This window comes from Colletotrichum karsti (assembly GCF_011947395.1).
Source record: "Colletotrichum karsti strain CkLH20 chromosome Unknown Scaffold30, whole genome shotgun sequence".
Lineage (NCBI taxonomy): Eukaryota > Fungi > Ascomycota > Sordariomycetes > Glomerellales > Glomerellaceae > Colletotrichum > Colletotrichum karsti.
Window position 1 is genome coordinate 226922 of NW_024065930.1, and position 13009 is coordinate 239930.

Below are 13009 nucleotides of genomic sequence, written 5' to 3' on the forward strand. Positions count from 1 at the left end.
GGGTGCTTTTTTTGCGCCAACCCCTCAAAACCACACCCCCAATCGGCATCTTCGCCCCCCCCCCCCCCCCCCATCCGTGCGCCCGGCTTCTCGCGGTCGTTGTCGATTGATAACAAGTTCCCGGCCCGGAATCTATCTTCAAACGCACCGACAATCGGGAATAGGAAGATGGTTGATGGAGTGCAATAGCCGCTGAATCGCATACACTGATAACCTGGAGCCGATACCTCTCAATCGGACAGCATCGAGAGGGAATTCCCACTCTGCGCACCAATGAGTGGCCCCGGTGTTATCACCAAAACCCACGACGCCGGGTCTCGGCACATATCCGAAAACAGCTATCGGATAGGTGTGCGGGCCGCTCACTTTCTGGTGCAATTGCCGCAGTCAATCACTCAGTGAAGAGAGATGAACTTCCGCGCTTGCTTCCGCATCACAGTGTATCCGAACAGTATCCTCTCCGAGATCTAACTGGCGTTGGAGCTGACGGTCTGCAGCAGTTTGGAGACCATCCCAGGTCAGCAGGCGCATTTGGTCTGCTTAAAGCCGGCAGAAAGCGATCAAGTTGGGGTCACCCTGACCTTGGAGGGCGACATTGACACACTTTTGAATTGCCGGAGATTCTTGGCCAATTGTATGATCGGATGAACACAGTTTCTGGGGATATTGATCGTCCGGGCTGTTGGTCAAACACCACATGAAGCTTAACCGGAATGTTGCAGTGACGTCGGGTATTAACAGCCAACAGAACTGGGGATGACTGACTTCACCCACTACCATAGTAAGTTCGGCGTGCCAACTAGCCTCTATGCAAGCCAGTCAATTGTCTGGCGTTTCTTGAAGCTTGAATCTTGAAGCTAAGCTTGAAATTTTGCAGGAATGTCGTCCGAGATAGTGCTACAAGTATCCTTACGCACAGAATTCAGGTGGCCGTCTCACCAAGAAGCTACCTGTAGGCTAGGGAGCGGCAGACTCTGCGGAAGGCGAGACACAACTCTTAAACAGTCAGGTACATCCTTTCGAGCTATCGGATTGAATTATATGTCCATCTCATTGATTCTGTCTCAAGATTAGCGAGGGACTACCAGAGAGCTGCTCGCTTCCAGGGCTTCAGCTTCGATCGCCAAGAATCTGGACTGGAGCTAAGATGCGGAGGATCTGAAAACAGCAACTAGACAACGAAACATTTTAGCGTTACATATGCTATTGCCGCGCTAGATATGCAATCGCACCAGTTTCGATGGCCGATTTAGGGTTAAGTAATTCTTTTGAAAGACCCCTCTAATGTTGTTAACTGATGATATCTTTCCATCCACGCAGAGGGTTGCACTCACGTGCATATGCACGAAGGGTAGGCCCACAGATCGCAACGCGGAGAGACGAGCTGGGGCAGCTGTAACGTAAGACCAGGGTAAGACACAGGGAAGCTTATGGGCGATGAACCCTGAGTCACCGGCAAGGCAAGTCTCTCATCTTCACTTCAGGTGGATGGGGTAACAAGATGTCGTGTAATACTCTTTTATTTCATGATTTGGTCGTCAATACTAAAGAAGGCATGTCCGCCCAATGTCTCTATTCCCGACACAACCCAACCCAAACGCCTCTGAATGCAAATCCAACGAGAGCCCAATGGCGGGGACTTTAGCCCTGGCCGAACTGAGGAGTGTTGAGAGACATCGCCATCAACAAACCGCCGATGAGACCGGCGCAGGGGAGAGTGATGAACCATCCGGAAAACACAAAGCCCACCTGGCGCCAGTTCACAGCACCGGCATCCAGGTTCATCAGGGCAACGCCGACGACAGAACCGGTCAGGCACTGGGTAGTGCTGACGGGAAGACCAAGGCGACTCGCCAGCAAGACAGTAATGGCAGCACCCAGCTCGGCGCTGAATCCACGAGAGGGACTCATCTTGGTAAGCTTATTTCCCATGGCCTTGATGATGTGGTGACCCATGAACCAGAAGCCTGCACCGAGAAGGAAGCCAGCGACAACAAGGATCCAGATGGGACTCTCGCCCTCCTCGGTGACCTCGCCAGTCATGTAGACCTGGTACGCGGCAATCCAGGGACCGACCGCGTTCGCGACGTCGTTGGAACCGTGAGCAATGGACATCATCATGGCACTGGCAACCTGGATGTAAGTGCAGAGATGCTCAGCACGGTTGTCGTATTGCTTCGCCTTGCCGTGGACGTGTGCAAGTTGGGTATCGGCGTGGGTGACGCAGTCGCGAGTGACGCCCTGCAGGAAGAAGTACTTCACGAAGCTCCAGATGCGCTTGGGGTTGTTGATCGGGAGGTGAGCGGTCGGGGCGAGGAAGCGCTCCTCGGGCTCGGGCTTGCGCTTGTATCGTTGAACAACGCCTTCCGTGACGGGAGCAGTCTTTCCTCGCTCGACGTCGTCGAGAGACAAGGGGACTGGGCTGGGCATGTCCGAGGAGTTGTCGTTGTTGACAAGTTTCTCGCCCGTGCTCGCATCGGCCTCGGTCTTGGTCTGTTGTTTCTCGCCATCCTTCATGATTGTCTCATCGTTCGCGTAGTAGTCTTTGACGACCTCGTTGCCCTTGGCAGGCATGAAGATGGGAGGGTTCTCCTTGTAGAGGAGAGGGCCGAGAATGACGTGGCGGAGGCGGATTCGAGTGTCTTCCTTGACAAGTCTTCGGTGGGCGTAAGGCACGAAGAAGACGTAAGAGAGTAGCAGAGCGCCGAAGAAGACGCCGAGGATGATGCCGCACGCCTTGCCGGCGCCGAGTTCTTCGAGAGATGGGGCGCCAGGGGCCTCGACTGTGATGAAGAGAGCGAGCACGGCAGCGGTGAAGGCGAGGTAGAAGGGGATAGCCTTCATGGCCTTCTCGAAAGGATTCTTGCGTTCGAGAACGGCAAACTTGAGACTGCCAAAGAGGACTGCAGAGAAGACAGCAGAGATCAAGGGGGCAATGGCCCAAGATGCAGCGACTTGAGAGACACTACCGTCTTTCCAGGACCAAGACACGCCGGCCTGAGCAGCGATGCCGACACCGACGAGGGCGCCGACGATGGTCTGGGTCGTGGACACGGGGTAACCCATCTTGGTGGCAGCGAGAAGCCAGAAAGCGCTGGCGAACTCGGCACATCCCATGCCCAGGATGAGGGTGGCCGGGGTCTCGCGGAAGCGGTCGAGGCCGATGATATCGTTCTTGATAGTACCGGTGACGCGGGAGCCGAGGACGACGGCGCCGAAGAACTCGGTGAACATGGAGAGGGCACCGACCTGGGGCATCGTCAGGGTCCGGGCGGCCACGGAGGTGGCGTAGGAGTTGGCGACATCGTTGGCACCGTTTCCGAAGGAGCTGCCGCAGAAGGCGATACTGATCAAGGCGATGATCCAGTCATATTGTGGGAGGGCAGGCATGATGGGTAGCCTGATGCGGATAATACGATACTGGAAGAGGATGGAAGAGTATGATGAGCGAGCCTAAGAGGCGACGAGGAAGAGGAAGAGAGCGTCACCACGAGGTTGCTCAGGGAGGGCCGGAGGCTTGAGAGATGAGGGGAGTTTTGTCGAGCCTCTCAAGGTCGAGGGTCTAGAAAGGTTCCCGGAGCGCCACGATCTTTATACAGGAAGGCATGTTGGGAATTGTTAAGAGATCTGGAGACACCCGTGGATATGGACCGAGAAACGTGGGGAGGAACAGTCTTCCCCTCGCCCTCGCCTCCTTCTCCGCCGTTGAACCTAAGGGTCCGCTCGTCGGTGTTACCTTTTGGGTGGTGTTCGCCTCAGCTCTTGCCAGGGCAAAAAAGAGCGATGAAAAAAATCTCAATCGCGCTTTCTGAGTGTTGTACTTCTTCCTGATTCTGGTTCTGGCCGTTCAAGACCCATGGAAGGTGGATGTCTTTGACGGATGCCCAGTCTGCGCCGAGCTCTGCGCTCATCCACATCGCGAGCTGGTATTGGCGAGAAGGGTGCCACTCGACATCTTGGCCTTCTTGGCTTTCAAGGTACCGAAGACCGATCCATCAGCAAATTCCAGCCAGTCAGAGATGGTCTCGCGAGCACGTTGCTGTTTCAATACGCTGTCGTCTCACCAAATGTGCGTGCTTGGCGGCTCTGGGAGATGGTCAACTCGTCAACTCGTGAACTCGTCGTGATGTCGCCAAGACGCGAGATCTGACGCTAGACGCCCTCCGAAAGCTGCTGTCGCGTGCTCTCCTGCTTTTCTGAGAGCACATGTGGCAATCGCTTGGGCAGGAGGGCACGCGAGCAATTCCCTCTTTCATTCCGCGCACCATTTTTCCCTGCCTTTTTTCACGTTGATGGCTGATTGATGCCGGGTTTCCATTCTCGTTGACCGAAGCTCATGCATCCCGCGCAGCATCGCCGCATCGCAGCATCGCCATAAGGGCGGAAGCGATATTACCCGCAGCCAAGCTTTCGCTCCCTTTCGACGCCCAGCTGTCCATGGCTGAATTGCAAAGCTTTTTGGTGATGCGAGTCACGAGTCACGCGACCGCTATGGCGCCGCCATCCAAATGTTGGGCAGTCCCTCGAAAAATGTGCATGTAGCCAAGACTGTCCCACGAGGGTTAGCGAGTCTACACAAAACCCTTTTGAAGCTGCGAGGACTGCTGATCTGTCTCTTTTTGCGACCGAAGATACAGAGTACCAGTCCATCGCAGAAGGATCAGCAGAGATTGGGGGTCATATGCAGATAACCTCACGATTGACGGTACATCTTGAACCCACAGCCACCGACGCGTCAACTCTGAGCTGTCAATATTCTGGATCAAATTCGTAACCCGGAGCATCAGCCATGGCGTAAGCCAGTCCGACAAGGTGAATTCGGGGCGAATGAGGCTTCTTCAAGCTTTACGGAGCTGCTGACTTCACGTCATTGCAAACTCTGAAGAGCATCTTCGCCAAGCATCTCGACTTCACAAGGTCGCATCGCTACAGGGCCGATTGAAGTTGACGATTGGAGAATGCCACCATTGTAGGAGATATGGAGGTGGCTGTGTGTTTTCCTTCTCCTCAGAGAGCTTCGAAACCTGTGAAACGCGCCGCGCTGGAGCTTGGCAAGCTTCGGGAGCTTGATTGAGCTGTTGCCAGCTGGCGGAGCTGGGCTGCCAAGACACCGGAGGTGGGAACTACCGTGATCAACCAAGAGGACTTGCGGGAACATTGGCTGATGGCTGCGTTCTTGGATTCTTGGCGTGAAGTAGAATCTGGAGCTTCGGACAAAAGGCCGTCTCTGCTGCTAAAAATACTTCAAATCTGTAAAGTTCTCTGTTGTCTTGTCCCTTGATGATCTGCCAGCGGAAGTTTTGAGGCTGCCAAGACGCTTGATCCCATTCCAACATGGGACAGCGTGATTGACAGCGGCCCGTCTGCGTGTCTTGGAACTTTATATCATTCAAGGTTATTGGAAGTCCTATTTTCGACGGTTTCAGGAGAGAAACAAATGGAGGGTGTAAGTGTTTGAATTACGAGATGGCATCATTTCTTTCGTCGCCAAGCACGAGGGAGTGATACCCAAGCAATAGCATTGTCTTTCCAAAACGTGCCACGAGGACCAGGCAAATGCCGAAGTCCCATTGAAAGAGGTTTTCGTTGCGGTCATTACTTACTGCATGGAGGATAGTTGTCAAAACTTTCCGAAGGGGCCTGATTTTCTTGAACTCCGGTCAATATCGTAATCATAAGATGAACCGCATCAGATGATGTTCTCAATTTTACGTTTGTTCAGCTTGGCTAGCTTTTGAATGACACAGTAATTTCCGAACTTGGATCGGACTTCATAAATTCGCGGCAATCGAGTATGTACTATCAGACACAGTTCACGAACCGAAGTGGATGATTCTGGGAACGGACAACGCTGAGGAGATCGAACACGACTTGACCAAGGAATCAAGCCGAATAGACGACAACCTGTTATTTAATAACAATGCAATGACTGGCAGCCACGACATGAGCATCGATCTGCAGGGCTTAGAGCGATGCCGTGAAATGTCTCACTTGCGCATGGTTATTCGAAGCCTGTCATCGTCCTTGTACCGTCTTTTGAGTAAACTCGTCGAATTGAAAATACGCTGCGCCAGTAGGATTCCGAACAGCAATTGAAGCTGTAATACCACAAAGTTTCCCTAGTCGACAGGCTGGTCAAGTGTACAGCACGCCGACAGTCCCCCAAGAAAACCGCCTTCAAACCATGTTGCCTCACTTGGTGTCCTCGGTACCGCTTCCCCAGAACTTCTTATCCACCTTGTCGTCTGCCGCTGGCTGCGCCCGGTCGAGCTTCTTCTCGAAATCGCGGTTGTGCTCATCCACCTCGCGCTTCTGCTCCTCGGTGAGCTTGTCGGGACCCTGACCGGGCACGCTCGAATTCGTGATCTTGGGCTGCGGGGGATTCGTCTTCTTTGCGTCTGCGGCGTCTCGCGTGTCGGTTGCCTCTAGGCCTGGCTTGTCGCTAAGGTAGCGTGTCGAGGCGATCGATGAGCGAAGTGTGAATGGTAGTGTTCGGGTTGCTTGTGAAAGCATGGGGAGTGCCCTGTGGCGCGTCGCTAGGTAGGCCATGGTTTGGTTTTTTGGTTTTTTCGTTGATTTGGTATCAGATGAAGTTGATGCTCTTGCGTAAGTCTCCCTCTGGTCCCAAATGACGACGTCTTTGGGGCAATGTGGTTTTGTTAAGGGATGATATTCAGGTATGCCGCATGATGTCATTCAGCCACATGCGCTTTGGCGAAGACGGATGCAGCACAGATCGGCAAATTGTGTGATGAGATTGTGCAAGGGAGGAGGATGATGACATATGACGACCAAGCGTTCCCAAACATCTGCTTGTTCAAATTTCGATGTTCCGTACGTACCACGAAGCCGGAAATGATAACCCGATCTACAAGCTGCTGTTTATTGGTGGAAGCTCGACCACGTGCTCAATGTGGCTGGCCGGCTTGCGCCATCGCCACCTTCAATTACCTGTACCTCAACAAATAACGGCAGGTTCATTGCGTGTTGAGCCTGCTTTTCTCCAGCCACGCGACGCCGTTTGAAGAGAGGGAAGAAAGCGTCTGTTCTGCGTGAAGGGCCGTACGCCGGTAAATGCGCGGAACTCCGGCTCCGTATTGGCGGGGCATGCGGCCGAAGCGGGGCCGGCCTGAGGCCGGGCCTAAAGAAGCGAGAAGTTGAAAGATTAGCTAGACTTCGAGATTTCATATGGATCGCTATAAAAAACAGCATTAAAATTTGCTCAATGGGCTGCCAAATCGGGGCACACGACCCGGAAGAAGAGCATCATTTTCTATCCCATTCGTCAAGTAACCCTGCAAGTACTCTTCAAGTATCATGCACTTCTCTTGAACATCGGGTCAGTAGAGATCCCTGCCCGCGATTGAACCTTGGAGTTTCACTTCTTCGATGAAGGACGCTCCAGTCAGACATCTCTCGGCATGGTCGATCGTCCCACTTTTGAGATCATGATCAAGATACTTCAGGAACAAGGCGCTGTTGAAACAAACTATTATTCATGTGTGGTGAACGTCGGGGTTTCACAACGCCTACGCCGCCTGTCAACATCGGCGGTCGGGGATTGGGAGGCCCCGGCTCGGTGATGAAGTTTACCGAAGGTGTTCCGCCGCTCAAGCTGATTGGATCTGAACATTTGCGAACTTCAGATCAGAAAGGACCGTCAGATTGGGGTTTGATATTAAGTCGACCGTGAGAATGATTTTAGGATAATGGACCGAATTAACCGACGTCTAACAACATTCATCGCCTGAAAACACATGTCTGAAAATACCATGAGCCCTTTCAAAGTCATCATTGTCGGGTCGGGACTGGCTGGTAGCTTGCTTGCTAACGGCCTGGCCCGTCACCAAATCGACTTCCAAGTCTATGAGCGCCAAGAGAAGAATTCAAAGAGAGAAGGATTTCACATACGACTAGGCGAGAGCGCCATGATTGGCATGCGCGCATGTCTTACGCAAGAACATATCGATTCCATCTCCAAAAGCTTCGCCTGCTCCTCTTTCATGGAGTCTCCAATACTCTATGACAAGAACTTCCAGAAAGTGTTCGAGCCGAGCAAGCTCCCGTATTATCAACCGTCGACCCCGATCAACCGCGTATCTCTCCGTGATTCTCTTTGGGAGCCTCTGATGGAGATGGGCAGGATTCACTTCGAAAAAAGGTTTCTGGAGTACGAGGTATTCTACAACGAAGATCGCCAGCTCATCAGAGTTGTTTTTGATGATGGTACCGTCGATACATGCGATGTCCTTATTGGAGCGGACGGTGGGGGATCAAAAGTTCGTCTAAGCATTTTCACAGTCCTTTGGGAGTCAGATTCTGACTGTGATACAGGTCAATCGACTGGTAGGCTTGCAAAACCTCGAAGAACTAAAATTCTTCAGACCGTTCTTTTCCAAGCAACATTTGTCGGTATCGCGCCTTCGTCAGCTCCCAGAAGACTTCATTACGCCAGTAAACACAGTTGAGAACGACATAGGCCTCTTCTTCTCAGGTAAGTTGAAGACACTGAAGCAGTCTCCAATCCTGCTGGAAACCATGAAGCTATGATTCGGAGCACTAACACTGCATTGACCAGTCTACGTCCCTCGAAGCATGGAACGTATTATCCAAGACCCTCAAGCCAAGACCGACAGAGAAGGAATCACGGCTATGCTTGGTATGGGATGGTATAGTCATCAGATGCCTCAAAACTTCGACGACTTGACACTGGAAGAAAAGTGGGATGCCGTGAGCTCGTTGATACGCGACTGGTCGTCCAAACAGTAAGAGAACACTTGACAGTACATCTCAAACCTACCACAGAGTTGCTGATACTGGAAGCGTATAGTCACGAGATAATTGACATGTTCCGGGGACAAGAGATGTATCAATACACGTCGAAAGTATCGTCTCGCCCACAGCCACATTGGCGTGAGAGGGTCGCCTCGCCGGACGATCAAAGACTTGGAAACCCACATGTTTGGCTGATCGGCGACGCAATGCATGCAATGCTTCCAGCCAGGTAAGCTCATGAGATGATCTACGCTCTACAACTCCAGACAACTGACATTCGTGTCTCCCAACAGAGGAATGGGCGGCAATCAGGCTATGCTCGATAGTGCAGATGCTCTGCCTCTACTGGCTGAGCTGGCAGGCAAGTCCAGTACCGGGAGCCTGAGACAGGAGGACTTCGCTGCGGCATGCGAGGCATACGAACGAGCCGTTATACCTCGAGCCTTTAAGTGGGTTGAGCAGAGCGGAGGCAGAAACCCTACGGTGCGTCAAATGGCCATGATCTATTGCACGCGCTAACACGGCCTTTAAAGATGATTGACACTTCAAAGCTCACAGATAGAGCCTTTCTACGTATGATGACTTTCAACGCAAGTGTAATGAGGTTGTGGAACTGGTTGAAATCTCAGATCTTTGGGCCAAACAGCTCTAAGCAGACCGTTGAGCTGCTTTAAGGGACATACGGGCCATTGCCTTATGCATGGGGAACCGATATGAGATCGGCAGCTGTAGAAACGGAAGAATGTTACTTGTTTGCTTGCTAGGGCTCGCAGCCGGAGTCGAACTCATGAGAAGGAGCTGAGCCCAGAATAAGTTGGGTTTAGTGAGCAACTGCAACTTAAATCAATGAAGGCAGCAACCGATTTCAGCACAATCAATGACAACAAAGGCATGTGTAACCAAGGTTTTCGTCTGAAAAACCACTTACCTCCGGAAATAGGCACCAACGTTGCAAATGAGATGATTGTGGTTGTTTTTCAATGTCAGTTCTCTGCGTCAGACTTTCCGTTTTGAGTCCAAAGACAACAGAGCCGTTTTGGGAATCCCGGACTACTTGACGAGTCAGAGGTGACTTTTCAAACGTATGTGATGTACCCAGGATACCGCGGCAAAAATAAAGTTCTACCGAGACCTCCCAAGCTGCCACACATGACTACAGACGTGGAACTGAATCTACGAAAAGAGAGTTAGCTTCTCTTTGTGATCAGCCAACGGATATCTTCTCGATAACCACGTTGTCGTTTGCAGAATGTTCGGATGTCATACAAGACATTTGATGAAGCACGGGTTTGTCCGGGACCCGGGGACATGGTGCGGGGTTTGGACAGTCACCCTCATGCCACAACATCCATAACTGACGAATCGAAGCTTATTATATTAGTGACATTAATCCGGGGCACAACTCGGTAGCTGGATCCCTCCGTGGTGTCCACTCCGAAGCCAATGCAACATCGGAGAACAGTCTGTTCTTGGCCCCGAGCTGTAATCCAATTGCAGAGGGACCGCGGCTACTACTTTGCGACGTGTGGCAGTGTTCAAACGTTAAGAACAATTCCACTCCTGAAGCACTCTTATGAGATTGGGACAATGATAACAAAGCTATGGGAAATGTGAGGTATTAGTGGCTCGGAATTACACGAGACAACCCTCCTTTCTCACGTCTATGCCAATTGATCGATCTTCAGCCACATCGTTTCCAAACAGATCGTGATGATCAAGTTGCTTATTAGCTCAAGCTGGTTTCGGCAAGTGCGCAAGCGATCGTTTCTTGACTACGCGTCAGGTGGTGTGAGACGTTATTCATGTCAAGTCCGTACTACGTGTAAATGGTGCAGTTTCCAGAGTCATATTCAAGCGCTTCTTTACGCTTGATTAAATCTAGATCTTCCTGCAGGTTCAGACAGAAGAAGGTTCGGAAACCGTATGCTGGAATCCCAGCCATTGTTCTGGAAAACACCAACGTTGAGTTGACTCTGAACCTCGAGGAACCCGAATGACTCGGGAAACTCTCGCGTATTCAACAACGACGCAAGGTAAGGTTTTCAGGGTCCTGGCACTTCAAGCAACCAAGGGTTACGTTATTAAAGACTTTAATATGCCGCTTTACAACAAGGGAAAGTAGCTAGAGAGCGTGCCGTCAGCCGAGGGTAAGGGTTTCCTCAACTGCGTGCTCGAGGCCACTCCCTTGTCGTAGCAAACACTGGTGGGACTGAGACAACACGGCAAGCCCACATCGGAGGCGGTCTAAACGGACTTTCTTCAGAATTCAGTGAGACGCCGTCGCGAGTCAGATCGCAACGCCCAGGATGAAAGCACGAACAGGCCGTCCTAGATTGAGCGAAACGTTATTATGTGACGCTCCAGATTTTATACTTTCGAGCGTGGTATCAACAACTTCAATGGTTTTCCGCGCGCGATGAGGGGTACCGGCGGGCTGCGTCTCAACAAAGTACTTGATAGGTTTGATGCTCAGACCGAGGATGAAGAGCAGCCCTGATCTCAGATATACCCATCGGCATACAAATCCGTGGCATACTTGCCTACAAGTCTCATGCGTAACGATAACTTACACGACATACCGATAACATGACTTCCCGAGATGACGATTGGTCGCACATTACCGATATCAATGAGCGGCGCAAGGCCCAGAACCGCATCGCGCAGAGGAACTACCGTAAGTCGGGCTCGCCAGAAGTGGTCACATCCGGATCTTAGCCTTCGTTGAAGGTCACATATTTGAAATTGTGCCAGACAGCTGAACTAAAGACTCATGATCGTCGCAGGCTCTCGACAACGTATGCGAATCGAACTAGCAGAAGCGATACTTTTCGACCTTCCGCATCTAAAGTCCTCCGCAGCACAGCAAAGATGGACGGAAACTGGTAGCAACAGCGGTAGAAACACTCGATCTCGATCTCCCGAGTTTTTCGACACATCGTATCAACCAGATTCCACAGTTGACTTTCTGGATGTGCAAGGGTTGGAAGATTTTGGCTCACCAAATGCGTCTACAAGTCTAGACTGCATTGATGCTGCACTCAACTCGACGAACAACACACCAGCGAATGTACCGCAAACCGCCGAAAGCTCAACAAGCACACCACAGACTCAAGCCCCGAATCATATTCAAGCACTTACACCAACTACGAACGCAACACCTCTGACCCATCCGAACCCGACAGAGCAGCCCTTGATATTACCCGGCATGAACGCGCAACCACAAACACATGACAGCCCGAGCGATGCGTTCAGTTGCCTTGCGGACTTTGAGGTGAGCATGTATTTCTCAACACCCTCATCAAATCATGTGGCTGATTTGGCCTTGTCAGAACACCGTGGAATCTAGCCGTTCGTCCACGACCCAGTCTACGAGCGACAGCGTCAGCACACCATCGAGTCTGAAAAGCCTCACGCCCCCCTCATCGATTGCAAGCTCCCGCAGCTCGAACTTCCCCCAAGATAATACCATAGAATGCACGCCATTGCTAAGTGCAGTGATGCGCGGAAATCTGGAGATTGCGCGTCTTCTTATCAAGAGCGGAGGTAAAGTGGACGGCAAGAACCGGTCTGGGAAGACCGCTCTACACTTGGCCGTGGAGAGGGGGGACACGGTAGCGACCAGAACATTATTGGATCTCGGCGCCGATATCACCATACCGGATGACTCAGGAACAAGCGTCTTTCACAGAGCGATTATTCGCGACGACATCGAACAACTACGAGGCTTGTTGAAGTGGTGCGACGAGAAAAGCCGAGCTTCGCCTTTCGAACAGCTTCTGAAGCGTTGCTTGAACATGAGAGATACCCAAAAGAAGACTTTGGTGCATTTAGCAGTGGTCATGGAGAGGATGGAAATACTGAAGTTGTTGCTAGAATACGGCGCAGATGTCAACGAGTGAGCGAAGGCAATCTCATGGGGCAGTGTCTGCATGTACATAAACAAAGACGATGCAAGACTCTCACTGTCCTCTCACATCTTCATGTTTTCAGCATGCCAGCTCAGAAGTGATCATATTATAGCTCCTTTCCTCTAGAGGATAGTTTCACGTCTTACTCAGGCCTGGAAAAAATGCTTCAACTTCACTACGTTAAACATGCTTCGTCAACAGTGTTGGATATCTAGGGTAATAAATTACTATCAGTACAAAGTGTAGGGGGGACTTATGCATATTGCTGTCGCAACCAAACCTAGCTAGAGTCAGATCAACTTAAAATCCCACGTGTTGTAACCAAG

At 51.5% G+C, this 13009-nt stretch overlaps 4 protein-coding genes across 4 annotated transcripts; 2 read left to right on the plus strand and 2 right to left on the minus strand.

The window, feature by feature from the left end:
* Positions 1-1641: 1641 nt before the first annotated feature.
* CkaCkLH20_08789 (phosphate transporter) lies at positions 1642-3390 on the minus strand (the record flags this gene model as incomplete). Its single annotated transcript, XM_038891504.1, has 1 exon — positions 1642-3390. The coding sequence occupies one exon, from the start codon at positions 3388-3390 to the stop codon at positions 1642-1644; it is 1749 nt and encodes a 582-aa protein (XP_038743140.1).
* A 2802-nt stretch (positions 3391-6192) lies between these two features.
* On the minus strand, positions 6193-6549 carry CkaCkLH20_08790 (uncharacterized protein; the record flags this gene model as incomplete). Its single annotated transcript, XM_038891505.1, has 1 exon — positions 6193-6549. One exon carries the CDS (start codon positions 6547-6549, stop codon positions 6193-6195), a length of 357 nt encoding a protein of 118 aa, XP_038743141.1.
* Positions 6550-7757: 1208 nt separating this feature from the next.
* On the plus strand, positions 7758-9449 carry CkaCkLH20_08791 (putative FAD dependent oxidoreductase; the record flags this gene model as incomplete). The annotated part of the gene is made up of 6 exons (XM_038891506.1): positions 7758-8279; positions 8335-8494; positions 8579-8765; positions 8831-9004; positions 9069-9258; positions 9309-9449. 6 exons carry the CDS (start codon positions 7758-7760, stop codon positions 9447-9449), a joined length of 1374 nt encoding a protein of 457 aa, XP_038743142.1.
* A 1912-nt stretch (positions 9450-11361) lies between these two features.
* Positions 11362-12674, plus strand: CkaCkLH20_08792 (ankyrin repeat protein; the record flags this gene model as incomplete). Its single annotated transcript, XM_038891507.1, has 3 exons — positions 11362-11449; positions 11634-12046; positions 12105-12674. 3 exons carry the CDS (start codon positions 11362-11364, stop codon positions 12672-12674), a joined length of 1071 nt encoding a protein of 356 aa, XP_038743143.1.
* Positions 12675-13009: the final 335 nt, after the last annotated feature.